The sequence below is a fragment of the Hipposideros armiger genome, unplaced genomic scaffold, assembly GCF_001890085.2.
Source record: "Hipposideros armiger isolate ML-2016 unplaced genomic scaffold, ASM189008v1 scaffold_149, whole genome shotgun sequence".
Taxonomy (NCBI): Eukaryota; Metazoa; Chordata; class Mammalia; order Chiroptera; family Hipposideridae; genus Hipposideros; species Hipposideros armiger.
In genome coordinates, this window is record NW_017731499.1 from 2,298,213 (window position 1) to 2,325,993 (window position 27,781).

Sequence of the window (27,781 nt, forward strand, 5' to 3'; positions counted from 1 at the left end):
GAGCTGTTGTTCAGCATCTTAGCTGTGGAGGGCAGTGTCACTGGCCCTCATATGTGGGATCTGAACCGGGGCCCTCTAGCGTCCCAAGCCAGTTCTTAACCATCGCGCCACTCGGCCGGCCCTGTTATTTTTATTTTAATAAATCTTTCCATTCAGGAAAATGGTATTTCTATTTATTTTGACCTTTATACCTTTTAAGAAAATGTTATGGTTTTTTTCATATAGGGCTTGTATCTTTCTTATTAAAAGTATGATTTATTTTACTTTTGTTACCATTATGAATAGAATTCCTCTTCCTCATTTTGTCTACTTAAAAAAATCAACTTTGAACGTTATAGTTTCTTATATTGCAATAGTTTTCATTTGTGGGTTAGAAACATTTCTATAACTTTTTACAGATCTGCTTTTTTTTACTTATCATTAAATCAGCTTTTAATAGAATGGTATTTCAAGTTCTCTGTAAACATTTAAAATAGCCACATGATTTTTCTTCACCATAACTTTTAAACTGTATTTCTTCATTCTTTATAGCTCAAGGTAGCAATATTTCTGGCTCTTGAGACATGATACTTTCGTAAGGCTTGTTTTAGAAAAATGCTGAGTTCAGAAAAGCATAGCGGTAAGAAAGATATCACCAGTAATTTTTTTTTTAACCAAATGGCTCTTAATTTTTTCAGATAATTCCCTTCAGAATTTTTTTTGTGTGTGTTTTTAGCATAATTGAGAGCATACTTAATATGCAGTTTCATATCATGTTTATTTCATTCTACATTGTATTATAAACATGTTAGCTTTCCATTATAAGCTCTTGGTAAACATTTTTAAGGGCTAAATAGCATTTGATTATATGTTGTGCTATCATTTGTTTAACCAGTTCCTTAAATGCTAAATATTTAGGTGTTTTTAAACTTTCCACTAGTATTAATAATGTTGTTTTGAATATTTTTATCTTAAATCCTTATCTGACTTGTGGATTATAACCGAGGATTGATTTCTGCAAGTAAAATTCATGGGGTGAAGGGTGTGAGCTTTTTTTGGGAACTTAATTTATGAAACATAAATGTAGGGCATAGCCCATTTGAAGTGTTTGTTGTGTAATGAATGGCCTTGCTTTGGCAAGGCTAGTTGATAATTCTACTGTTTTAAATCTGAGATGTGGCTAATGCTGCAATTGGCTAATTTTTATAGGTGCAGTTGACTCCATTTCAGGGGACATTGAAGCTTTCCACATGAGGAGAATCCAGTTGATTTTCATGCTTGTATTCGGTGTTTCCCAAAAGGTTCCCACAAAGCTGTAACATAGCAAAAGAATTAATTTGAAATACACCCTTGTGTCACAAGGTTAATTTGGTGCAGTTTGTAAAAATGCAGTGCTTTTTGCTGACCCTGCCTGTTGTTCTAATATTTGCTATTAAAAAAGAGCACAGGATTCTTAGGAATCTTATTATAGACTAATGTGGCATGTTAAGCAGTCTTGAAATATAGGACAAAGCTCAGGAAAACCAGTGCTTGCAAAATTTTAGCAGTAAGCTAGTTAAGCGTGTGCAATGCCCAACTGTGCTTGTGTAGGTGGGCACTTTTCAATTCAGCAGGAGGAAGTCATTTCATTTTTCATTCATTCACTCTTTCACTCCTTCATCAAACTTTTACTGAGCACACTGAGGGAAGTTTTTCTTTTTTTAAAACAACTCTATTGAAGTCTTATTTGTATACCATAAGAACCTACTCCTTGTAAGCGTACAGTGCAGTGATTTTTTTAAAGAGTAAATTTGTAGAATTCTGTAACCATCATCATAACCCAGTTTTAGACTATTTTCATTATCCCCAAAAGTTCCCTTATGCCAAATTATAGTTGATTTCTGATTTCACCCAGCCTTAGGCAACCACTAACTGACTTTTGGTTTCTTTATATGTATTTACGTTTTCTCAGCATTTCGTGGAATCATACAACGCGTGGCTTTATGGGTCTGATTTCTTTCCCTTAGGATAATATTTTCAAGGCTCATCCATGTTCTACTGTGTACAAGTACTTTATTCCTTTTTATTGCAGATACTACTCCATTGTATCAATATACCACATTTTATTTATCCGTTCCTCTGGGAAACAGCTGTCTGCATAAAAACTTGAAGTGATTTCTTTGACTGGTGCTCTTTAGAAACATTAAAACATTCACTCTTGATTAAGTGCCCCACTTAATTAGAAAACGTGCCCCAATGTATTAACATCTCGTGGAAGTTAGATGCGGTAACATGCCATGGAAGCAGCCAACCCACCACTGTGATGCCAGAGAGCATTTAGCAGAGAGCATTCTGGGAAGTAGGAGAGCCTGAGATGAGAAAATAAAGGGCTCTGCTAAAGCAGGTGCCCTTTTTCTTTTTGCAGGAATTATCATGTAACCGAGTAAAGAAGCAAAAAAATGGAAAGCCTTAGGGTGACGTGGTCATAAATCAGTGCCTGTTGTGTGCTCACCACAAGCAGCAGGCTGTAGATTCGTGAGGTTGGACATGTGTGTTCTCCTTGAGTCACTAGTCTTTTTCTTTTCTTTTCTCTCTCTCTCTCTTTTTAAAGATTTTATTGGGGAATTGGGGAAGGGAACCGGCCAAGTTGTTATCCTTCAATCTTAGTTGTGGAGGGTGCAGGAAGCTCTGCTCCAAGTCCAGTCGCCATCCGGCCGGCCGCCTGTCGGTAGCTCGCGGCTGCTCAGCTGAAGGTGCCGTGTTCAATCTTAGTTGTGGGTGGGCATAGCCCACCATCCCATGCGGGAATCGAACCGGAGACTCTGTTGCTCAGAGCTTGCGTTCTTAACCAACTGAGCCACTTGGCCGGCCCATGAGTCACTAGTCTTAACTGACCTGGATTTTGGTTACAAATTATCCAGGATCTCCGTAGATGCACCTCTCACCTAAATATATATCAAGTACATATTCTGAGTTTCCCAAAGGGAGGGATCATTTTGGTCACATTTATGACAGGCATCGTGCTAGGTGCTGGGGCAGCTAAGATGAATGACACGTGATCCTTGTTGTCAGGGAACTCAGGTTAGCAAGAGGAGACAGCTGTGGAATGCAAATCAGTAGCAGAGAGATTGGCCAAGTGCTGTAGTAGAAAGATGCTCCGAATGAGGAAGCATTCAGGAAGGATTCCTGGAGGAGGAGACCCTCCAAGTCTTGAATGACCAGTAGGTATAAGCTTAGGTCAAATGGGGAGGTGAAAACGGGATGTGGGGAAGGTGTTCAGTAGAATGGCCTTCAGCAAGGCAGGCATCATAATGAGCTAATTATAGGATGGGGCCCACTGAGGTTTTTTGATGTGTTGGGTTGATCGCGACCGGTGTGCATCTGGAAGGTAGTACTGCTGATGTAATCCAAACCTTGGGGTTTGTGCTGTTCACCTGCATTCCATTCCCCTTAGGGGCCTGGTATTATCCAGAGTTGCCAGGGCAGTTACTGACTCGTGCATTGGAGCCAAGCAAACTGACAGGGATTGCTGAGTTAATCATTGTATTTACAGATGACTTGTTTAAAGGTACAGGCTGTGGTTTATTATGGAGAACTGTAAATGCAGTTCAGGGTTTGGGTTTTTTTCCCCCTGAGACAGGACCCTGGTCAGGCTCCATTTTGCTGTGCCTCTGTTTTGGTCCCTGTGGGATTTAGATAGTTTTGGTGTCCCAGCTTTCAAGAAGCCCTCAAATATGTGTGTCTGTATGGATATGTAGAGAGATTAGCATATGCACATCTGATATCTGCCCGGCCAAAAGGATTGTTTCAATGTGGGCAAGTATTCTGGGACCCATTAATCACTCATTTACTTACCCACTAAAAAAGCATTTATGGAACACATACTATGTACCAGGTGCAGGGGAGCCAGGAAGACAAGGTAAGAAGGTGGAGAGCAAATTGTGTAGTTGAAGACAGTGTTAAGTTTGGGATGCTAAATAGGCGTCCTTCCTATGGATGGCCGGCTTTGATCATTGGCAGTGGTGGCCTAGAGTGCTGGGATGGATTAGTGATGTCTGTCATGGGCACAGAATTGAGAGTCAGTGTATGGATGCTGGTATTTGCTGAAGCTGTGTTAGGGTTTTCGAGACAGACGACTCGAGTAAAGGTTGGGCATGGGAGGGGGAAGGCTTTTGTCTTCGAATAAAGTATATTTGTCTTGGTGGTATGAGGTGTAGCAGAAACTATTTCGGATCAGCGTGGGGGTGGATAGGGCTGGAGAGCAGCTGTTGCTGCTAATTATGTGCTTATTGTGTGCTGTTTCTCTTAAATGTCTCTAAGCCTCAGTTTCTTTATGTATAAAATGGAGATAATACCTGCGTTACTTCTATCATAATGTTGATGGGAGGAGCTAATGAATCATGGGCATGAAAATATTTTACCACCCACAGAACAATAAACCCTTGGAGTATTATTACTGCAGGTGTGGGGGTGGGTGGAGCAGGAAACACCTGCAGTTAGGCAAGATTGCGCCAGATGGTGGTGGCCTCAGGGCCTTTGCACTGGGCACCCCCCTTCCCAGCCTGCTGCCTCTTGTCATATCCAGGTCTTAACTCCAATGTTACCTTCATTCGTGCCACAGAACCTAAGCCTGTCCCTGCCCTGTCTCCATTTACCACTTCATCCTGTTTTATTGTCTTCAAAGTTCTCATCCACTAAAATGGTTTGCTTAGCTTATTTATGTATCTCCCCCTGCTAGAACTGTGCCACCGTGGTGAAGCCGAGACCTTTCCTGTCTCACTCCCACCTTCAAATCCTCAGAGCTTAGAATAGAGCCTGGCACATGGGAGAAGTCCAGGATTTCTTCATATTTGTTGCATCCGTGAAGGGAGGGTCTCTGAAGTCCACAGACCCAGCTGGGCTGGGGGCCCAGGAGCCCTGGAAGGACGGTTAAGAATCGAGTGTGTTGCTGTGACCTCATCTTTTTGCCAACATGTTCCTAAATCTCCAGTTTCTTTGGCTATTGAAAAAGGAATTTGATTAAATGCACAGTAATTGTAACTTAATTGAAAACTCTGTCCAAACTCTGGAACTGACTTCACAATGTAATCTCTTACAACAAAATAAAAACAAGATCAGAAATCATATTATTTTTTTCGTGTATGTAACAGGCCATGAAATTACACAGTGTTTCCAATTTGGCAGACTGGTGAATTCAATCTCTTAGAAGATAATCTTGTTCCTTAAACTACATGTGATATAAGCTTGAGTTGAAATTTGTGAATTGGATAAAATTAACAGCCAACCCTTCCCCAAACTGATTTGCTCTTAAATTGGCTTTTTTTTCCCCCTCCCCTGCTGGCTGGCACCAATTCCATTTTCCCTGGTTTCTTGTGAATTGTTACTATGCTTTCACCAGTCTTATGCATATGGCTAGACTGTGTGGGGCGTCTGTGAAATGAATGTGCATGGGGAGAGGTGTGTGGAGCCACCTGAGTTGACTCCCTGTCAATTACTGGCCTGAAAATCCAGGTGTCTCACGTGCACCTTCACACCTGGCCACTCACTTCCTCTCTGAAGATGCTGGGGCCACCCTGCTTGTTTCTGTCCCTTCCCAGGGTGGACTGATGAGTCATTGGTTCTCTCGCAGGGTGACCTGCCTGTGTGCCCAGTTCGAGGCCGTCCTGCAGCATGGCTTGAAGAGGAGCCGAGGGCTAGCACTGACGGCGGCCGCGATCAAACAGGCAGCGGGCTTCTCCAGCAAAACTGAAACAGGTACCTTTTGGCCACATGTGGCCCGGACGATGCTCTCTTTCCTCTTGCCTGCTCTTTTTATTTTTATTTATTATTTCATAGTGAGCAGGGCAGTCACTGTGAGGGACTGGTGGGACGTGGTGGTGCAGACATCCATGCGTAAGAATGTCTGACCTTACATGAATGATTAAGAATGTCAGTAATCATGTTGTCTGGCACCTTAATTTAAATGAAGCCATCCTTTGTGCAGAATTCTCAGAGCCGCGTGTTGTGTGGTTCCTGAGGGGCTTGGGGGCCTGCAGCCAAGGCGCTTATCTCACCAGTGTCATGTGGCAGTTGCTGGGAAATTAATAGCCTGTTTTAATTTTATGCATGGGGATAGCATGATTTTTCATAATTAAATCCGTCTTCAATAATAGCCACGGAAACCGCGCCGGTCTCTGAGCTTGTAAGTTCTGCTGCCGTCCCTTTTAAAGTTGTGAAAGCATTTCCCATGTGCCATGCTCCCATGTTGCCAAACGACAGGGATAACGCTAATAATAATAACTATTAACACTTATGAGTATCTAGTGCCCGCATGGCACTTTGTTAGTCTTCTGTATAAATTACCTCATTCAGTTCTCACAACAGCCCATGAATAGTAGGAACCTTTATTTTCTCCACTGTGCAGATGAGGACACTGTCGAGAGTGATCTGCTTCGGACGTGAACCTTAACGTGTATCCCATCATATAAAAAAACATCCTTTTCCTCCCCCCCACATTTTGAAGAGCAGGTTCTTTGCTTGTGGCTCCTGCTCCCAATCCCCGAATCTTTCTTGGAACTGTGATGGTGTCAGGGTCACTGCTGAGTCAAGTGTGTCCTTTTTGGCCAGTTCCCCTCCCGTCACAGCTAAACCCGGCCCTCGGCGTGTTCGGTGGAGGTGCGTGGAAATACCTACGGGCTGCACCCTTTGCCTTCCCTCTGTCTCCCTTCCTTTCCTCTCTGCCCTTCAACAGCCCTTTGATTTCCGTTCGTTTCACCAGTCACTCATTTTCATAAATGAATGTGGTTCCTGTTGGGGGCAGGGGGCAGCTGCAAGAGGGATTCCTGTCCCTGTTGATTTGTCTCCCTGTGGTCCTGGTTCCCTCCTTTAAAAGTCAGGGATGTAGGGGGCTGGTTCAGAGAAGAGCCAGCATCAAGGGCCCCGGTGCTTCTAGAAACCACTGCCAGCTGCGTGGCCACCTCAGATGTCAGCCTGTTGTCTCACGTCCAGGATACGTCCCTGGGCCTCTGCATGGGGTGGCTGAGGGCTCTGGGCTGGCTGATGAGCTGTTTGAGGGCATAACTTTTCCCACCGTCCCCCGCGGCTTGCTTGGCCCTTGTATTTCTTCTTGTTTCCATCTTACCTGTCTGGGGGTGGGGGAAGGTGGGGAGGAGGAGACGCCTTCATGAAACCGGTGTGGCTCTGGGTCTGCTTCCATCCAGGTGAGGGCAGCTGCCAGCCTGGCTTTGGAGTCGGACTGTGAGGGTAAGCCCGGATGACCCTGGGAATGCTGGGAGTCTGAGTTGCTTTTACCTGTAAAGATTGATAGTCTCGTGTACCTGGGGGCTTGTCAGGAGGATTCGGTGAGAATCTCATGTAAAGTTCTGCTTAGTTCATAACACCTAATACATGTTTAACCAGCTGCCCTTCTTTCTCCAACACTCTTTTACCTTTTAACTTCCTCCTCCGTCTCATCCCCCCGTAAGGCTCTGAGCTTTTGGCCATGAATAATGGCTCTTTCTCTTCCCACCACGCTAGAATTCTCGTCTTTTTGTTACTTGGCTCCGACAGTCAGAGAAGTACCAGCGCGTTTACAAGGCATGTCCAGGTCCACATTCTTGCCACTGGCCCGTTATCCTGGCATGACTTCTGCACCTTCATCCTGAAGAGACTGATGGATGAGTCTCTGGCTTTGTTTCCTGCTGAGGACATGCTGGGCTGCCTCCCAGGCAGTTAGAAGCAGGGGGAAGACCAGACTGGTAGCTCTGGAGCAGCTGCGGAGGGCTTCTGCCATCACTGCTAATTAACAGTTCACCGGTCCAGAATAGTCCTGGGATGATTCAAACCCCTTTCCTGCTATTGAGCATGTGATTAAAAACCTCGTAAGAGAAGGGAGCAGGGGTTCTTGCAGCTGCTAAGAGCTGGGAAATAGGAGATCAGCGGCTTTTTGAGGCCGTTCTTAAAGCCACTGGAATGACCCTTCCAGGCAGAGTGAAGAAAATGAAATATGAAGAGAAGGATTGGGTGGAAATGAGCATTGTTCTGCCCCTTTGCCCCTGCCGGCTGCTGGGTTAGGCCCTCGATGTAGCTTAGCAGTTTATACCAGACCCTAAAGCCAGACGGCAGGGTTGAAATCCTTGCCCAGGGACATATCACACGTGAGCTCCCTGGGACACCTCCTCTCTGAGCTTCTGTTTCCTCCTGGATAAAATAGGGTTAATAACAGACCCTGCCTTGCAGGGTGGTGGTGGGGACTCCATGAGTAAGTGTCTGCAAAGCCCAGGACTTGGTACAGAGCTGCGGGAGCTGGCACTTGATGAGAACATGGCAATAACTTTCCAGGGTAGATGATGGTGTCCTTATTTTTCGGATGGTGACAATGAGGCTCAAATAAGTTGCCCAGCTGGTAAATGGCAGAACTGATGTCAGATCCCTGGCTGTTCCCAGCTCCCCCTCCTCTGGCATCGGGCCTGACGCCCATCAGGGCTCCTCTGTAGGCCACTCTAGCTCCCTTAACTGCATGGAAAATGACAGGAGAGAATAAACAACAGTGAATTCATCCCCGGAGCATTAGCTCAGTTTACAGATGGGGAACATTGCCTTTTGAAGGGAGGAAAGCCGAACTTCAAAGTAATGACCGAACAAAATGACGTGGTTGAAAATCTCAATACAGTAGATAACCCAGAGAGTCTGCCAGAGGCATGACCGCATTTAGTCCTCTGGGGTTAGGGTGCATGTGGGACTGAGGTTGGAAATTGGTGCCTTGCACAGTGTACATAAAAGCAAATTTTTTTTTAAGTTGCCAATATTTAAAAATGATGAGATGTTATGTTGAAATATGGATTTCTAGCTTTCCTTAAACTTGAGGATCTGTGACTCTGGGCCCCCATTTAACTACTGGCTTTGGCTGGAGCCCAATTAATACCCCTGCCCTCTGTAGAGGGCACTTTGCCACAGTCTCCACCTCTCCCTATTGCCCCCGACACTTGCGATAAAAGTGTTGGATGCCATTTATTTTTGCATTGTTGTTATTGTTTCCACTATTCTTATCTAAAATTCAGTAGTTTTTAGGCATAAACACCTTTTAGATTGTAAGCCTTTGAAGTCAGTTTATAGAGTGCTAAAACAGTTGTTTCTGTCAATTTTGTCCAGTTTCATAGTTGCTTTTTGAGGAGACGATTTGTTAACTTTCCCATTTGGCTATGGCCAGAAGTCCCTTGTTTTTTGTTTTCATCTTGATGTTGAATACGTTCTTGTCTTTGCGCATGCCTGGTATTGTCAACTGAGTGCCAGATGTTGTGAATGAAGAATTGTAGTGATTTGAAGCTTGTGATGATGTTAGTGTTCTTTGGAGGGGATTTACTGTTCCTTCTCAGGCAATTAGAGAGGAGGAAATCAGTTTAATCCAATCAAGGACTGAGCCAGTTCACACGTGGACCTCAGCATTTGTGAGGGCTGCTGTATTTCCGCTTCCGCCTTATTTCTAGGATGTAGGTCTTTGGGGTGGTTTCCAGCTTCTATCAGCTTCCTAGGCTACGTAACAAATTTCCACACCCTGGCTGGCCTGAAACAACAGTGAGAAACTTACTCCTCTCACAGCTCTGGAGGCCAGGAGTCCAAAATCTAGGTGTCAGCAGGTGGGTTCCTTCTGGATGCTGGGAGGGAGAGTCCGTTCCTAGCTTCCGGCGTTGCCAGCGGTCCTTGGCGTTCCTTGGTTTGTAGCTGTTCCAACGTTGGCCTCTGTCTTCACATGGTCTTCTTTCCTCTGTGTCTGTCTGTCTGTGTCCTCTCCTTAGAAGAACACCAGTCGTACTGGACTTAGTTCCCACCCCCCTCCAGTAGGACCTCATTTTAACTAATTAACATCTGCAAAGAGCCTTTTCCCAGATAAAGTCACATTCTGGGGTTCCAGGTAGACATGTGTTTTTAGGGGACACTGTTCAATCCAGGACATAGCTGAATCCTTGGGGTGTTTACAGTGCTGTTCCTTCTTGGCAGGCCCTGAACTCTATTTTTTTTTTTTTTCTTTTAGACCCGTTGGGAATTCTGAAAGCTCAGCTTACCTTTTCATTAGTGCAGTTCTATAGTTGGAAAAAGCCTCAAGGGCAGAATAAGGCTCTAAATGTGGGACTCGTGTCTATGGCCGTTCCTTCTCCCCTAGGCCTTCAGTTTTGTTTTAATTAAAAAAAGTTGTCCAGGTGTTTAAATTGCTGTTGTTTTTGTGGGAGCGTTGGCCTGATCCAGGCGAATCATCCTTAGCTGAAAGTGGACCCTTGAAGTGACTCTTTCATTGTGTGCCTTTTCCTGTTGCCAGAGGTGCCACCTTTGTGTGTGACTGTCTTCGGTTCCTTTTCTACAAATCAGGTACCAGGTTTTCCCTCGGAGATAAACGAGAGCTTGGGAAAGGGAGTCTGCAGCCCATTTTCCCTCACCTTTGTGGTGATTTTAATCAGTGCCTACAGATACCTCCCGTCCCCTAGTTTGCTCTCTGCTGGGTGTTTTTGTTTTATTTGTTTTTGACTTGGGAAGTTTTGCCCTGACTTATGAAATGTTGGTAAGGCAGACATGACTGTGAGCAGCGATGCCAACTCAGTCTTGCCTGGTATTGTTGGCGGGCTTGGGAAGCGGTGTCCACCTCCCTTGAAGAGATCGTCCAGATAGTCGGGTTACGAAGGCCCAGAGACGCTTGGGATGAGGTTACGCAGTGTGTCTCCTTAGGATTCAAACCTCAGAAGTGAGAGCCTGCTGTGTCTGGAGGAGCCATTTCCTCTTGCTTTGACAAGTGACTGGATTTGTCTACACAAATGATTGATTTGGTGATGGTGAGATGGAAGTCTGCATTTTCAGCCTGGTCCTGCTGTTTGTCCGAACGTTCCCTGCCAGCTGCAGGTTAGCGTGAGTAATGATGGCGGACCTTGGTTATTCCCCACCCAGCAGCTCTGTCTCTTCTTTCTTGCTCGTAGAGCTCTGATTTTTTTCTTTTTTTAAAGATTTTATTGGGGAATTGGAGAAGGGGAACCCTGTGTTTTTCCAGGACCCATCAGCTCCAAGTCAAGTTGTTCTTCAGTCCTAGTTGTGGAGGGCGCAAGCTCAGCTCCAAGTCCAGTTGCTGCTTTCAATCTAGTTGCGGGGGCTTGAGGGGGCACAGCCCACCATCCCATGCGGGAGTTGAACCGGCCGGCAACCTTGTTGTTAAGAGCTCGGGCTCTCACCACCTGAGCTATCCGGCCGCCTGTTGGCAGCTCAGCAGCAGCTCAGCTCAGCGGCAGCTCACGGGCCTATGTGGGAATTGAACCGGCGACCCTGTTTCTCAGAGCTCGCGCTCTTAACTAACTGAGCCACTTGGCCGGCCCCCATAGAACTCTGATTTTGTTTAGATGTTGGGTGGCCAAGAGCTCCAGACTTGCAGCTAGCTCCAGGGGGAGTGACTCTGGATCAGCTCAGGCCAGCTGTTATATTGGGTTGTAGGAAAAGTCATGACACATTTTTGCAACAAAAAGCACAGAAAAAAATACGTCATGACTTTTCTGACAATCCAGTAATTATCAGCCTGCCAGTAGTTGGTTTAGGAGTAGATGTGAGATGCAATTCTGATCAAAGAGAAGGAAGCAGTCTGTGGAGGGGCTCCTGAGACAGGTCCTCGCTGATTAAACAGAGACACAAGAGAAGGCTTCTTGTAGGGCCTTGGAGTGTTGTTTGAGACTGTGGTGTTTGGAGCCGTGGGAATGATCTTGCAGCCATGGAGGGGGACAAGTCTGAGGACAAAAGCCAGTACACCAAGGATGGCAGCTCAGAAAGATGGGAAGTACCTGGATCCTTGATAATATCACTGAGCTACTGAGCTAACCCACTGTGGAATATCATGTTATATGAAATAATAAATCTCCTAATGTTTTAAGCCATTTTGAGTTTGATCGCCTTTGACGCGCATCCCCAAACATCCTAACTTAAACAGTAGAGAAACGTAAGAAACTTAAAAAATAAAGTCAAAGGCCTGTGCTCCAGAAACGGGACGAGAGATGGGATTAGCACATGAATCTTCGAAATGACCCCTGAGTGTTTTCTGCGCTTTCTGTAAATGAAGTTTTATTGGAACACAGCCACACGCATTCATCTGCTTACCCTCTATCTATGGCTGCTTTTAGGCAGAGTTGTGACTGAAACCATCTGGCCAGTAAAGCCTAAATTAGTTACTATTTGGCCCTTTACAGAAAAAGTTTGCCACCCCCTGTCTTAGAGGACAAAGGACACTTATCTTACCATCACATGTATTTAGTTGTCTGTTGACCATATATTCCACTGGACGGCCATGTCCATGTTACTTCCAGCTCCCAGCATAGTGTCTGGAAATACATAGGCTCTCCAATAAAAATATGTCCAATAATTGCATTTCGGTTGGAAGGAAGAGTATTATTCAATGTGCAAGGTACTGTAGTTCATGATTCCTGAGGTACCTTATTTCAGGATCACTCCAGAGTGCTACAAAGGAAGCGATTCATTTTTGAAGGAAGAGCAAAAATTAATTTTTACATTAATTAAAGATGAGCTAAAAGTGATGGAGAGCTCTGCATAGGCTTGGCTTGGAATTGGTGGGTTTTGCAGCCATTGGAAGACCAAGTAGCCAGTAGAGAATGCAGTGTGGAAGAATGAATTATTTTCCCTTTTATTGGGGAAAGAACCACTGCAGTGAGTGGCTGTCTTAGTTCATTCGGGCTACTATAACACAACACCCCAGACTGAGTAGCTTATACACAACAGCAATTTGCTTCTCACAGTTCTGGAGGCTGGGAAGTCCAACATCAAGATGGCAGCATGGTTGGGTGAGGGCCCTTTTCCTGGCTCGTAGCTGGTGCCTTCTCTCTGTGTCCTCAGGCGGTAGAAGGAAGCAAGGAATCCCAGCAGAGCCTCTTTTATAAGGACACTGATTCCATGGCTCCACCCTCATGACCTAAGTGTCCTCCCGAGGGCCCCGCCTTCTACTACCATTATCTTTGGGGGTTCAGATTTCAACACATGAATTTTGAGGGGACACATTCAGATCGTAGCAGTGACATTTCATGGCATAATCTTGGAATTTGATGTTGCTGTTAATAATATTCAATCATCAGGTTATGTATTGGCAGTCAGTTTACAAGGTGGTAGGCACGATTCAGAACACACCAGAGACACACTTGCTATAGAATTTAAGTTTAATCTTCCTTGTCTGCTCAGCAGCCCTTGGCACCAGTGACCCTCTGACCTTGAAACACTGTGTTCCCCTCTTCTGCAATGCCATGACCTCTTGGCATACTTTCAACTTCTTGGCTGATCCGTCTTAGCATATCATTTCTACGTACTCAAATAATATTATTCATCCCTGATTCTCTTGTTGCCTCTCGTTTCTACACGTGCTGTCTTAATTCTTTGGTGAAAATCTCCATCTCCGTGTTGATTAAGTTACGCCTCCAGCAGATCACCCCTTGAGCTCTGTCTTACTCTTGAATGTCTCTGTTTGGATGAACCACAGTCTCCAAGCCTGAGTCCTCATCATTCTCCACGTTTGCTCCCATGTTTCTTGCCTCGTGAATGGCTCTGCCTTTCACTGCAGTCCCCTGAACAGCCCTTGGGCTTCCTCCGAGCGTCTTCCTCTTCCTTCTCCTCTGCTCTCGAACTAGACCGTCACAAAGCACCGTGTTCTGCCTTTCAGATGGTCCCCTCATCCACTCACATGTCCTCCATCTTTAATGAGTTCTCTTTATGTCCGCAGCTCTGCCTGTCTGCCTTCAATCTTGATCGGCTCTAACCCACTGTGCGTATTATGGCCAGAGGGGTCTTCAGTGACCAACTTGCTCTCACCCCGCCCCCCTACCTAAAAGAGTTGGGGCAGAGTACTCACTCCTTGACATGGCTTCCCGGGCCTGTCCCCTACCAGCTTTGTCTGTCTCTGTTCTTCCTCCAAACCCCACCACACACCCAGGGCTCACCTGCAGCCAGCAGGGAAGTCATTGCAGCACTTCTATCTGGTTGATAAAGAAACCGTGACCTGAGCCCCACAAATTCCCCTCCTGCCACAGCCCCTGCCTGGGGATCCCCGGGACCTCCCCACAATTCAACGACCACATCGTTAGCACTGGACACTCCAGGGAGAGGATCCTTGTACGACTATCTTGTCATTGCTCAGTGCCTCTGCCCGGTGCAGACGGTTAAATCTTGAATTCCAAAGAGCACCCCTGGTTTCTGTAACCCTGAAACTCTCCATGTCTGATAGTACCCTTTGTTCTTTCCTTTCCACTGCGCTCCCTCCTCCCTAACCCAAGACACAACTGCTCAAACTTCTATTTTCATTCTCTCGCTTTTTAAAATTGTGATGGAATATACATAACATAAAAATGAAAGATTTAATGATTTTTAAGTGTATAGTTCAGCGGCATGAAGTACACTCACACTGTACAACCGTCGCCACTATTCATCGCCAGAACCTTTCATCTTCCCGTATTGAAACTGTACCCGTTAAACAATAACTCCCGTTTCCTCCTCTCACCAGCCCCTGGCACCCCCTGTTCTACTTTGTGTTTCTATGAATTCGACTATTTTAGGTGCTTAACATAAGTAGACTCATACAATATTTGTGCTTTTTTGTCTGGCTTATTTCATTTAGCATAAGGCCCTCAGGGTCCATGCATATGTAGCAGGTGTCAGACTTGCCTGCCTTTTTTTTTTTTTTTAAAGATTTTATTGGGGAACTGGTGGATGGGAACAGCGCTGGGGAATTGGGGGAAGGGGAACAGACAAGTTTCTGTCTTTTTTGTTCTTCAGTCTAGTTGTGGAGAACGTTGCTTCACTGGCCCAAGTTGACACCATCATTGTGCTCTTCCCGGGCGAGGCACATCAGTCGCCGGCTTCTGGACAGCCGCTCACAGCAGCTGCTGGCCGCTCACGCTGGCTGCTGGCTACACACGGTAGCCCATGGCAACCCACTGCAGCAGGGGCTGCAGCCTACGCCGTCGCCGGCAACTCATGGCAGCCCAGCTCCAGGTTGAGCTGTTGTTCAGCATCTTAACTGTAGAGGGCAGTGTCACTGGCCCTCATATGTGGGATCCGAACTGGGGCCCTCTGGTGTCCCAAGCCAGTTCTTAACCAACGCGCCACTCGGCCGGCCCTTGCCTTCCTTTTTAAAGTGGAATAACATTCCAGTTTATGTATGGACCACACTGTGTTCATCCCTCCATCTGTCCATGAACACCTGGGCTGCTTCTCCGTATTGACTGTTGTACTAGTGCTGCCGTGAACATGGGTGTACAGACAACAGTTCAAGGCCCTGCCCTCAATCCTTTTGGGTGCGTAAACCCAGAAGTGGAATTGCTAGATCACATGGTAAATCTAGGTTTAGTTTTTTGAAGAAACTCCATACTGCTTTCCATAGTGGCTGCTGCATTTTTACATTCCCACCAGCAGTGCCCAGGAGTACCAGTTGCTCCACATCCTCAACAACATTTGCTATTTTTTATGTTTTTGATAATAGCCATTCAAATGGTATAAAGTGGTATGTCATTGTGGTTTTTTAAAAAGATTTTTATTGGGGAATTGGGGGAGGGGAACAGCCAAGTTGTTGTCCTTCAATCTTAGTTGTGGAGGGCACAGCTAGGTCAGCTCCAAGTCCAGTCGCCATCCGGCCGCCTGTCGGCAGCTTGCGGCCGCTCAGCTCAAGGTGCCATGTTCAATCTTAGTTGCGGGTGGGCACAGCCCACCATCCCATGTGGGAGTTGAACCGGAAACCTTGTTGCTAAGAGTGCACGCTCTAACCACTGAGCAATCTGGCTGTCCATCAGCAGCTCAGTGCAGCTCAGCTCAAGGTGCTGAGTTCAATCTTAGTTGCGGGGGGCGTAGCCCACCATCCCATGTGGGAGTCAAACCGGCAACCTTGTGGTTAGGAGCATGTGCTCTCACCAGCTGAGCCAGCCTGCCACCTGTTGGCAGCTTAGCCGCAGCTCAGCTTGGGCGCAGCTCACTGGCCCATGTGGGAATCGAACCAGCGACCCTGTTGCTCAGAGCTTGCACTCTTAACCAGCTGGGCCACTCAGCTGGCCCCTGTCACTGTGGTTTTGACCTAATCTCTCTTGAAGCTTCAGGCTTCTCTCAAAAAGTCATTCATGAGCTCCCCACCTAGTTCAGCTGGACTGTTCCCTCCTACAGGAACCCACTCCCCATAGCCCTGAGTCCTTCTCTCATCAGACCTATGCACGGCAATACCTGTTTTTTTTTTTTTCCTGACTCTTGCTCTCGATGGCCAAGGACTAGATTCATTCTTGCTCATCCTTGTAGCTCCAGCATATTGCAAGGTGCGTGGCCACCAAACAACTATGTTCAGCTTAATGACTCGAGGACCCAGACTTCGGGACACGCTGCTCACTTTCTTGGGCGGCCAAACCCCACCCTCTGCTGCCTGCACATTTTCTTAGTCAGTTGAAAAGCAGGTGGTATTAATATACCCACAGCTGTAAAATTAGAGAAACCAACTTCCTTGATCCTCAGTGGGGATTTTTGAAAACGGTTGATTGCATTTGACCCAAAGCAGAATTGATATTTTGCTTCATTGGGTCACCTTGGGCAATGATTTCATTTCTGTAGAAAGTGACTATTGGAGGAAGCTGCATGTGCCAGGAGAACCCTGGGCCCATCCTTTTGATGGTGAGGGGAAGTCAACTCACCCCACCCCATCCCTGTAATGTTTCAGTTCCCTCTTTGTGTTTCTCTGTTACATTCATCAACTTGCAAATCAGCTATTTCTGGTGAGAGAGACCTTGGAAGGATGTCTGCGGAAGGTACTGAGAAAATATTGAACTGCAACCAGGGGTAGTGATAAAAATGTTTAACCAGTGGTAGGGATTTGCCGGCCACAAGGAGGGAGCCAGACGCCAGGGTGCTGTTGCCCACAGGCTCAGTGCTAACCTGTGAGTCGCTAGATTATGGGATGTCCACAGGGTCCTGTGGGTGGCCGAGGAAGGGACATAGAACTGTCCAAGCATATAAAGTAAAACCTTGGATTGCGAGTAACGTGGTTTGCGAGTGTTCCGCAAGACGAGCAAACATTTCTAATACATTTCAACGTGGTAAACGAGCGACGTCTCGCAATACGAGTAGTTTGTTTCTGGAACGAATTATGCTCGCAAACCAAGGTATTACTGTATTAAGATCTGGTATTGTTGGACTGATGCCTCTTGGCCCAAGGTGACCTTTGGGTGTTTCAAAGGTGTTTGATCCCTATGTCTTGTAAGCTAAGACTCAGATTTGGCCTCAGTGTTTAGTCCATAATTACCTAGCATGTTAGTTCCACGGATCCTTTGCTTTGCACCTGACAGCATGGAAATGGCTTTTCAGCAGAGGATGGGGCACGCCCCTGGAAGGAAATGAGACACTTGTTTTAGACGTCCTTGTTTCTTTGATGCTAGAGAAGGTTCCCACTTTTTCACAAAGGAGGCGCTATAGACTCTTGTGTAGTGTGGGTGAATGCCAAGTGTGCTATGCTGAGGCATCAGAGCTTGGGACTCAGACCTGAGGTGCTCACAGGGGCCAGTCCGATGGCAGAAATGCGGGAATCAGGCCAGTGAGAGGCACCTGTGGGTAGTGGGAACCATGTCGCTTGGCCACCGCAGAGCCGGCTGGGAATGCAGTCTGTCTGGGGGCTCCAGAAGCAGAGGGGTTAGATTTTGACGAGCAGCCAGCAGTCTGCCATGGGTGGAGGCTTCACTTTTCTGTATAGAGATTTTCAGACAGCCTCTTTCTGGGAACATTTTCATAGCGATCTAAGGAAATGAGGGGATTAGCTCACCACACTGTTGCTGGCGGAAGCGATTCCGGGTGGTTCAACAAGTTCGAAAGAGTGTGCCAGTCAGTGCCTGCGGCTCTCAGGTTTGTTCTCTGCCCTTCCCTGCAAACCCTGTCTTCCCACTTGGTGTGGCCAGCGAGGGGTGGTGCTGAGTTTAGAAGGAGGCAGGGAGACGGGAGTTAGGGTTTTCTTTCTCCTCTGCTTCAGGTGGCATCTCCAGCAGGGGCTGTGCTCCCTCCCTGGCCCTGGTGGCCCCACGTGGCCTGCTGTGCAGGCCCCCCTCTCCTCCTGCCGCTTACCTCCCAGGTGCCTCTGCCACATTCGGCACAGTCCAGCCATGGCCCGGCAGCCCTGGGAATACAACCTTTTCCTTTTGTTCTTCTGGCTCTCGGGATGGGCTGGGTTTCTGACATTGGCGATCTCTAAGTTGGCTCCTTGTTCCTGTTTAGCTTTTTAGCTCTTCCAAAACCTTTGTAACAGATGCCCTGTACTCAGTTCCTTCAGTGGCTGCCAGGTGTGGTTGCTGTTTTCCTGGCTGGGTAGGCCCTGAGGCTTGGCCTGTTGGAGGAGCACCCAGGAGACCAGTGAGGCTGCAGCAGGGCTGGTGACAGGGATAGGGGGACCATGTGAGGCACTGAGGCAGCGGAGGAGCGGGGTCTCACCTGGCGGTCAGTGGCAACTTCTCCTCCCCACCTGATCTCCACCCACCCTGCCAAGACAACTGGCATTTGTCCTACAGAGTCAGCAGCAATGCTTGGTTTTAAAACTTAATTCTACTGAAGTCTCCCAAAGTAACCCAGTATCTCAGATTATTGTGGCTTTATTTATTCTTTAAAAATGTATCAAGTTTTGAAATCTATACTTTCAAGTGGTTAAAGATGGTGAATTCTGTGTTAAGTGAATTTTACCACAATTTAAAAAAAGTGGTCAAGTTACCTTTAATTGGCAAGAGTAAGTGTTTTGTTTTCTAACTGGAAGGGAGTTTAATAACAGTTTTTCAGTTGCAGAGAAATAAAGGCAGTTCCATCTCTACAAAAAAAATAAAATAAAAAGTATCCATGTAAAATGGTACATCCACTGTGGAAAATAGTTTGGTGGTTCCTCAGAGAGTTCAATGGAATTAACCACATGATCCAGCAATTCTGCTTCTAGATATTTACCTAAAAGAATTGAAAGCAGGGACTCAAACAGATACGTGTACATCTGTGTTCATCCGAAGCATTATTCACAGGAGCCAAGAGGTGGAAACGACCCACATGTCCACAGACAGATGATGAATAAACAAAATGTGGTCTATACACACAATGGAATATTATTCAACCACAAAATAATGAAGCACTGATGCACACCATAACACGGATTAACCTTGAAAACCTGCTAAGTGAAAGTAGCCAGACATAAAACAACAAATATTGTATTATTCCACATATATGGTATCTAGAACAGCCAAATTCCCAGAGACAGAAAGTAGAATAGAGATTACCAGGGGCTAACTAGGGAGAGGGAGAAATGGGGGAGTTACTGTTTAAGGGCTATGTTTGGGATGATGAAAACGTTCTAGAAATGGATGGTGGTGATAGTTGCACAACATTGTGAGTGTACTTTATGCCACTGAATTATACACTTAAAAACGGTTAAAATGGTAAATTTTATTATGCATATTTTACAATTAAAAAAGAAAAAAAAAGGCATCAAGGTTACATACTTTGTACAAGTCTTTATTACATATGGTTCATGTTTAAACCACAGTCCCTGTGTTCTAGTTCCAGGAGGCAGTCTTGGGGCCGGTTGGGAGATGGCCAAGTGACAAAGCTACAGCCCTTATTGGAAACTCTGCTTTGCTGATCCATTTATGTCTGTGGTTCAGCTCATCCGCTTTGGGGTGTGAGTGGGATTTCGGAGCACCTGTGCTCATCCAGCTCTCAGGCTGGAATACAGAAGCACTTGGTTTGCCTTTTGTTCCCGGAATGGCCGATTCTGTTAGTTTCCTACCTAAAATCCATTTCCCTTTTCTTCTTTGGATTAACTGAACCTGATTTTGCTTGGGGCTGTGGGATAGCCTTCTCTAGGTAAAGGATGGCGAGTGACGAAGCCAGCCTTGACACCCTATGCTCCATTCCCTTGTGGTTTTCTGGGATGACTTATCCTTGCCTGAAAAAAGGGTGACAGAGCTGGCTTTATCTTGTCCTCTTTCTTCCTGCTCTGATTGTGGACATGACTCCCAGTGTGGTGACAGTCCTCTGAGACAGTAGGTGAAGGTCAGGAGATTGGAAATGCTGCCCGTGACAGAGACTTTGAACCAGCTGTCTACCTCCAGTCCAAGTGTGTGAGAAAAAACAAGCCTTTCTTTGTTTACAAGGAACCTGGCTTTTTGCAGTTGGGTTTTTTGTTTCTTGTTGAGTAATGCTTTGGTTGTTGTTTATTTTTGCAGGATGCATTTGCCCCTGCAGTGCATGCAGGCACGGCTCTGAGCCTGGCGTGTTGTCTGTCTCTACAAATGGTTATCAGATGATTGAAGAACACACCTACCTCCCTACATTAGGCTTCTCCTGGTTGCAAGGGATAGCAAGCCACTTAGACTTAAACAAAAAAAGGCACTTATTAACTTAAGAAACTAAGAAATCTAGGGGTTGAGCTGGATTGGCCCCCACCCCCAATCTGTCTCTTTTCTTGGCCCACTTCTCTCTGGGTTGGTATCTTTCTTAGGTGGGCTCGCTCTACAGGATTACACGATTATTGAGCTCCTACTTCTAAAATAGCAGTTGGCAAACTTCTTCCTTAAGGGATCAGATACTAAGAATTTTAGGCCGTAGGTCTCTGTCCCAACTCCCTAGGTCTGCCATTGTATCAGGAAAGCAGCCACAGACGCTATGTAAACAAACGGGCGTGCCCGTGTTCCAATAAAACTTTACTTACAAAAACAGGTGGAGGGCAGCATTTGGCCCTGGGGCCATTGTTTGCTGACTTCAGTTCTAGAAGGACACAGTGGGTCTTTCCTAGTGGATCAGGCACAAGTTGTGGGACTTGGATGAGGTCAGTGAAGCACTCACTTCAGCCACAAAATGTATGGGAGCACCAAAAAACTCAGCAATCAAGGCACATGATATTTTCACGCAGTATTAAAAAAAAATCAAGATGAAAACAGAAAAAATTCATGATGCACAAAATATCAAACAGGACCAGGATGAGGGTGAGGCAAGTGAGGCGAGTTGGGACACATGCCCTGCTGTGGCCAGGTGAGCACCCAGCCTGCGTTACCTGCCCAGCCCTGTGGGAAGGAAGGTTGGTTGTGCTGGAGGCAACTTCAAATGGGACATGGTTCCCCTAGGAAAGAGGGGTGTGACTTCCAGAAGAAAGTGGGAGGGTTGCTGTTTGTCTGCCTCGGTGCCTTGGCACCAAGCCTTTACACGTATGCTTCATTTTCTAATTTTTCCCTCACAGCAAACCCCATTTTACCAAGGAAGAAGGCAAAGGACAAAATAAGTTGTCCAAGGTCACACCATCTGAACTAGAATTTGAGCCAAGGCTTTGGTCCTCTTTGGCCTCCAAAATATGAATTCTTGGCATCAATTAAGTTGAGGCCCGTTAGAAACTTTGCCAAGTCCTGTGCTATTTGTCAGCCTCTGTTAATGAGGGGCTCCAGGTCACTCGCCTCAGTACCCCCTTTCCTGGCTCTAGTTCCTGTTGGCAGATGGCTTTCAGGGGCTGGGAGAGCCAGAAGCCCTCGCCCGCTCTTTGAATTAGCCCCTTGTTTCAAAGCAGTAAGAGATCGGCGTACATTCCCAAATTAAATTACGGACACTGCAAGTGTTAAGTGGCAGGTGAGCTGCACTTTAAATAGATCACATTAATTCTGGCAGTGGAAGCGGCATCCTGCTGGGATAATTCTTATCATCGTCAGCATCGCTCTGGCAGGCTTCAGAAGGATTTGGTAGCAGTAAGCAATTGGCGGAATTGAAAGGTGAAAACACACCTTAGAGCGTTTCATGTGTAGTCAAGGTCAGAGGGAGGTGACTGCAGTTTTCAAGGAAGACAGGATGCGGGTGAGAGTCACCTGGTTGGAATTGTGATGGATAGTACAGATGTTCGTCTAGGGTTTTTCAAAACAGGTGGTTGGCTGGCCTGCCCAGGGCAACTTTCTCACCAAACTCCCCCGACCTGGTTTCTGAGAGACGCTTCAAGTGGAAAGAAGGCTATTAAGCACTTGTGTGGTTTGGGCTGATCTCATTAGTTTTGCATTAGTTTGGCATTTAGGCATTGAGACAGAAGGTTGTCCTGAGCAAACTGCCCTGTTGCTGGTTTTCTCAGCCATTCCTGGGAGGTTAATTGTAAAATGTCCTGGGGGTTGGCATGATGCACGCATACGTACTCACACTCATATGTACATATACTGGGGGTGCCCAAAAAATGTGTACACATTTTAAGAGATGTTATCTATGTATTACTTTTCGAAGTTGAATTGAATTACATAGCAATGTATAGTATGATGTTCGCTCAAAAGATGGCGTTAATCAAATGAATGCTAGTGTCACCATGTGACAGGCAGGACAGTCAAAGAAAATGGCGGAAGCACGGTGGTCGTTTGAGGAGCATAAAACCATTTTGAAGTGGTGTTTGAAATTTGAGAACGTTGTAGAAGTACGACAGTGGAGGCGTGAGTATGCAACAAGCCTAACAATTGCACGCCTTCGTGATAAGTTTGAGAGCATGGTGCTGTGTGTGATGTGCACACGGGAAGATCCGGGAGGCCTCACACAGCAAGTCCTGCTTCTTTTGCAGTGGTGTTGGAACAGTTTACACACTTGCCACAGAAGTCTACCAAACAGTACTCGCTGTAATCAGAAGTGTCTGCACGCTGATGGGAACCACTTTGAGCACCTCTTGTTATTGCAGAAGTCAAACGTGACTTGCATTCATCTTTTGTTATCAGTATATATTAAATATTACAATTTTTCTACCGTTTTTTCCTTTCTTATAATGTGCATACATTTTTTAGCACCCTTTGTACACTCAGATGCTGTTAACAGAAAAATGATAAGATGAAACAACACAGATGCTCTCGCATAAGAAGGTGATTAATAAGTAAATCATGGTTGGTCAGTGTGGGCTGAGCAGCTCAGTGCTCTGCTCCCCTTTTCTCCATTTACAACCCCCAATAACTCAGGTGATTCTGCACTTTGGGGCTTATGTTAAGGGAGAAGAATCCAAAACTTAGCATGGTTGAGTGACCTGCCTGGGGTCATTCCATTGAATGATTTCTTCACCTGCTGTGCTGCCCGCTAGACTGGAGTCTTGGAAGGGATAAGTCCTTCTTGTCTCTGCCTAGTAGCCCGTAGTCTTGCCCAGTTCATGACGCCCAGTTAGAATGTAGTCAAGGCTAGCTGGGCTGAAACGTTACAGTGAACTTGTTGACCTGGTATCCAGTTATGGAGATGTGTGTATGTGCATCCTCTGGAGGGTCACATTCTCAGAGGGGCCTAGGAGCCTGGTTAGCTCCTGGATGAGAATCCTGTATGGCAGCATTCTCAGCACGTTTTCCTTTGGGATATTAAGCAGTTGTGAACATACATGATCATTTGAAAGAAGGCAGATGCCCGCTCACTTCACAAGACCATGTGACTTTGTGGTTTGCAGGTAGACAGCTCTAGGCCCCATTCTGCTGTAGCGCTTCCTGAATGCGTATCACTGGGTGAGGTTCTCCCCTTGTGCAGGCCTCGGACCTTGTCCCGGACATGGAGGCGGCCTTGGCCATTGTGAGGACTGAGGTCAGTGTTTAGTGCAGTGGCTGGTTTGTAGTTATTATAAATAATGTCAGCTCTTACCATTGTTACTGTTACTATCATTGGTGGCATGAAAAGGTGTGGATGAGCCAGTGTTAAGTCCAGAAAATTGATCACAAAATTATGTAGACACTAGAATTACAAATATGAAAAAGATCTGTACGGATGTGGATAAAAAAGGCAGGATGTGAGGAGATAAAATGACTGTTTTATGGGTAAAAACAAACTTTCTCAGCTTTCCCTTAAAGCTTTAAATCTGTTCCTATTCTCAAATCTGTGGAAATCTCTCCTAAGGAACTACAAATGAGGACAATTAATTATGTACAAGGATGTGCAAAGCAGTATGTAGGGAAAATTGGCCATATATCATGTTCCCAGCAGTAGAGAAATAGTTAAATTATGTTTAAGTGGGAAGCCATCAAAAATCATGTTTCCAAAAGTGTTTAAATGTTGCAGGAAAACGTTTATGATTTAGACAAGAAAAGAAACAAACCAGGGTACAAAATTATACATATGTGTGTGTACATATATATTTATATATATATGTATGAAAAGATATATACACATGTATATGAAGTATAAAAAATACAGGAATGTTTCAATTTAAAAAAACTTATTACAGTAAAAGACACATTGCCATTAATCCCCCTCAACAGACCCTCCCTCACTTAAAACACACTTATCCCATCGTTCTTACCACTTTCTGAAGCAGTTCTGGAAGTCCTCTTTTGTGAGTGTCTTTAGTTGCGCTGTTGTGGCTGCCTCAATGTCCTGAATCGATTCAAAATGTCTGCCTTTCATGGTCATTTTGACTTTGGGGAAGAGCCAGAAGTTGCACGGTGCCAGATCCGGTGAATAAGGGGGATGAGGACACACCGTAATGTTTTTATTTGACAGAAATTGCTGTACCAGAAGCGATGTGTGACACGGAGCATTGTTATGCTGGAGGATGAAACTGTTTGCCATTTCATGTTAATATGTTGTTCGTGATCCATGATTTACGTACGGCACAATTTAAAGCACACTTTCTCTCAACTGCAGCTCACACCCGACTTACTGCACCGAACACGTTGAAACTTGTCACACACTGTCACTAAGGTTTGATGCACCACTTCCCATATTAAAGATCCCTGCCTTTCCATTGGATGACACTCGGCAGCAGCCTTCACCGTAGTTTTTGATCATACCTCATATACACAAAACAGACAGTATGATAGTGTATTAGTTTCTTATGACTGCTGTAACAAATTACAACCAACTTGGTGGCTTAAAACAAATTAATTTCCTTACAGTATGGAAGGCAGAAGTCCAAAGTTCAGTCTGCTAGGCTAAAGTCACGATGGCAGCAGGGCTGGTTCCTTCTGGAGGCTCAGAGCAGAATCTGTGCTTGTCTCTCCCGGCTTCTGGTGGCTTTTGGCATTCCTTGGCTGTGGCCGTTCTAGCCTCTGCTGCCCTGGTCACGTCATCCCCTCCTCTTCTATGTCCAACCCCCCTTTGCCTCCCTCTTGTACAGGTACCTGTGATTAAGCTGGAGCCCCAGAGACTACCCAGAATCATCTCTTCCTCCCAAGATCCTTAATTGAATCACATCTGCAAAGTCCTTTTTGCCACAGAAGCTAAAATTCACAGGTTGCAGGGACTAAGACATGGTTATCTTGGGGGTTATAATCCAGCCTATCACAGATGTCAATTCCGTATAAGAAAGAAAAGTACAGGAAAAAAGACTGGAAGGAAATACTTGAACATGTTAACAGTGGCCGCCTCTGGATGGTAGATTCGGGGGGTCATGTCTATTTCCGGTATGTTCTTCAGTGTCTTCCTTTTCCCTGCGGGGGCAGTAACTCTCGTACCATCCTCCAAGATGCTCAGGGAACCGTACTCTGAACGTGATACCTGTCCCGCTGCCTCCGCAGAGCCCGTCTTCTGGTTCTACGTGAAGGAAGTCCTCAACAAGCACGAGCTGCAGCGCTTCTGCTCCCTGCGTCACATCGCCTCGGACGTGGGCCGCGGCCGCGCCTGGCTGCGCTGCGCCCTCAACGAGCACTCGCTGGAGCGCTACCTGCACATGCTGCTGGCAGACCGTGGCAGGCTCAGGTACCAGCCTGTGGGTCCCCGGACAGGGTGTGGGCGGGGCTGTGGGCCAGCGGCTACCATCACCGAATCGGAGTCAGAAGCCTGGATGGGCAGCCCAGTCCCGCCATCTAGGGCACCTGGGTTCCCCTCTTGTGCCGCTGTGCTGCGGGGGGCAGTTGGTTCGGAGAATAAGTGAGAGAAGGCCTGTGAAGGGCTCAGTGTGACACCTGCATACAGCAAGCACTCAATAAATGCTTATTAGTATTAGGGCTGGGGGTGCGGAGAGAGCTATTGGCGGGACGCAGCCTGCTCTTTGCTTCATGGAGCTTTAATTTGAGCTTCTGTCAGATTCACAATTTCTTTCTGTTTAGATGTTGGGTGTTTAGTACCCAGTTTCATGTTTTGTTTTTCCTGGTGTGCTGGGCTCTATACAACTCTTTCTCTCTTTTTCTGAGGTTAATATCAGACTAACTGAAAGCATATGGAAGTTTTAAGTTTGTATTAAGAAACAACTCCCGGGCGGGCCGAGTGGCGTGTTGGTTAAGAGCTGGCTTGGGACGCCAGAGGGCCCCTGTTCGGATCCCACATATGAGGCCAGTGACACTGCCCTCCACAGCTAAGATGCTGAACAACAGCTCAACCTGGAGCTGGCCTGCTGTGAGTCGCCGGCGACGGCGTAGGCTGCAGCCCCTGTGGCAGTGGGTTGCCATGGGCTACCGTGTGCAGTCAGCAGCCACCGTGAGAGGCCAGCAGCCACCGTGAGCGGCCATCCAGAAGCCGGCGACTGATCTGCCTTACCCAAGAAGAGTGCAATGATGGTGCCAACTTGGGCCAGTGAAGCAACGTCCTCCACAACTAGACTGAAGAACAAAAGGACAGCAACTTGTCTGTTTCCCTTCCCCCAATTCCCCAATAAAAAAATCTTTTTTTTTTAAAAAGAAACAACTCCCCATTTTGTTATGCTTTCTTTTTTTCTTTTTAAAGATTTTATTGGGGAATTGGGGGAGGGGAACAGAGCTGGGGAATCGGGGGAAGGGGAATAGACAAGTTGCTGACATTTTGTTCTTCAGTCTAGTTATGGAGGATGTCGCTTCACTGGCCCATGTTGGTACTACCATTGCACTCTTCCTGGGTGAGGCAGATCGGTCGCTGGCTTCTGGACAGCCACTCACAGCTCACACCGGCTGCCAGCTGCTTACGCTGGCTGCCAGCAACACGTGGTAGCTCATGGCAGCCCACTGCAGCAGGGGCTGCAGCCTATGTTGTTGCTGGCGATTCATGGCAGCCCAGCTCCAGGTTGAGCTGTTGTTCACCATCTTAGCTGTAGAGGGCGCAGCATCGCTGGCCCTCATGTGGGATCCGAACCGGGGCCCTGCTGCTCAGAGCTGGCGTCCCAAGCCAGCTCTTAACCAACGCGTCACTCAGCCGGCCCCTGCTTTCTTTTTATCTTGATCAAAGCCATTAAGTTCACTCTGTCGGGTAGTATTGGCCAGGTTATGCCTCCATAACACACATCATGAAACCTTCAGTGTCTCGAGACAGCCAAGTGTATTTCTTCCCCCTGTTTCATGTCTATCGTGGGTGAGTAGGGTTCTCATCTCAGGGACCCAGGCAGATGGAGGCTCTATCTCCATGGAGATAGAGATGGAATGCTTCGGTTGAATTAAGCACTGGCTCTTAAAGCTCCTGCCGGAAGTAATACTTAATCTCCTTTCACATTTCATTGGCCAGCAAGTCACACGGCCACAGGCAGGCCCAGCAGGTGGGGAGGTATAGTTCTGCCACAGCGATGGGGGGAGGGCACTACATGTGCCTCAGCGATAGTAATTAGCCACGTTCCCTTCAGAAACGACAATCCTGCCGTTTTTCCTGTATTCATGATGTTTATGATGTCTCGGTCCCTCTCTCTCTGTCTCTCTTTGGCTTTAATTTTCCCTCTGTGAATGGTGGACCAGACACGTAGTTTTGTGTCACCTGATGATACAGAGGGACAGTGACCAGTGCTGCCCCGGTCCCTTGAATAACTTCCACATCAGCAGGGCCCAGATCCTCAGCAGTGAATTTTCATTCAATTCAATGATCTAGGATTTCATCAGTGCCATGATACAGTCCTGTGATTTCATATCTTGCTGTGCGTTCCTTGGCTCAACTTTCCTGTTCTGTTTTGTGCCGGCCCTTGTGGTCACCT

The 27,781-nt window shown here is 46.4% G+C and overlaps 1 protein-coding gene across 3 annotated transcripts in view; it reads left to right on the forward strand.

Moving 5' to 3' along the window:
- The window catches only part of SNX29 (sorting nexin 29), a 482,345-nt gene that overhangs the window by 35,423 nt on the left and 419,141 nt on the right, over positions 1-27,781 (forward strand). For 2 of the 3 annotated variants that reach the window (XM_019650893.1, XM_019650895.1), the window contains 2 exons: positions 5,588-5,712; positions 25,434-25,614. In XM_019650893.1, coding sequence (XP_019506438.1) covers positions 5,588-5,712; positions 25,434-25,614 — 306 coding nt within the window. Of the gene's footprint in view, positions 1-5,587; positions 5,713-25,433; positions 25,615-27,781 lie in introns of those variants that run through there. The other variant, XM_019650896.1, reaches the window with a different exon arrangement.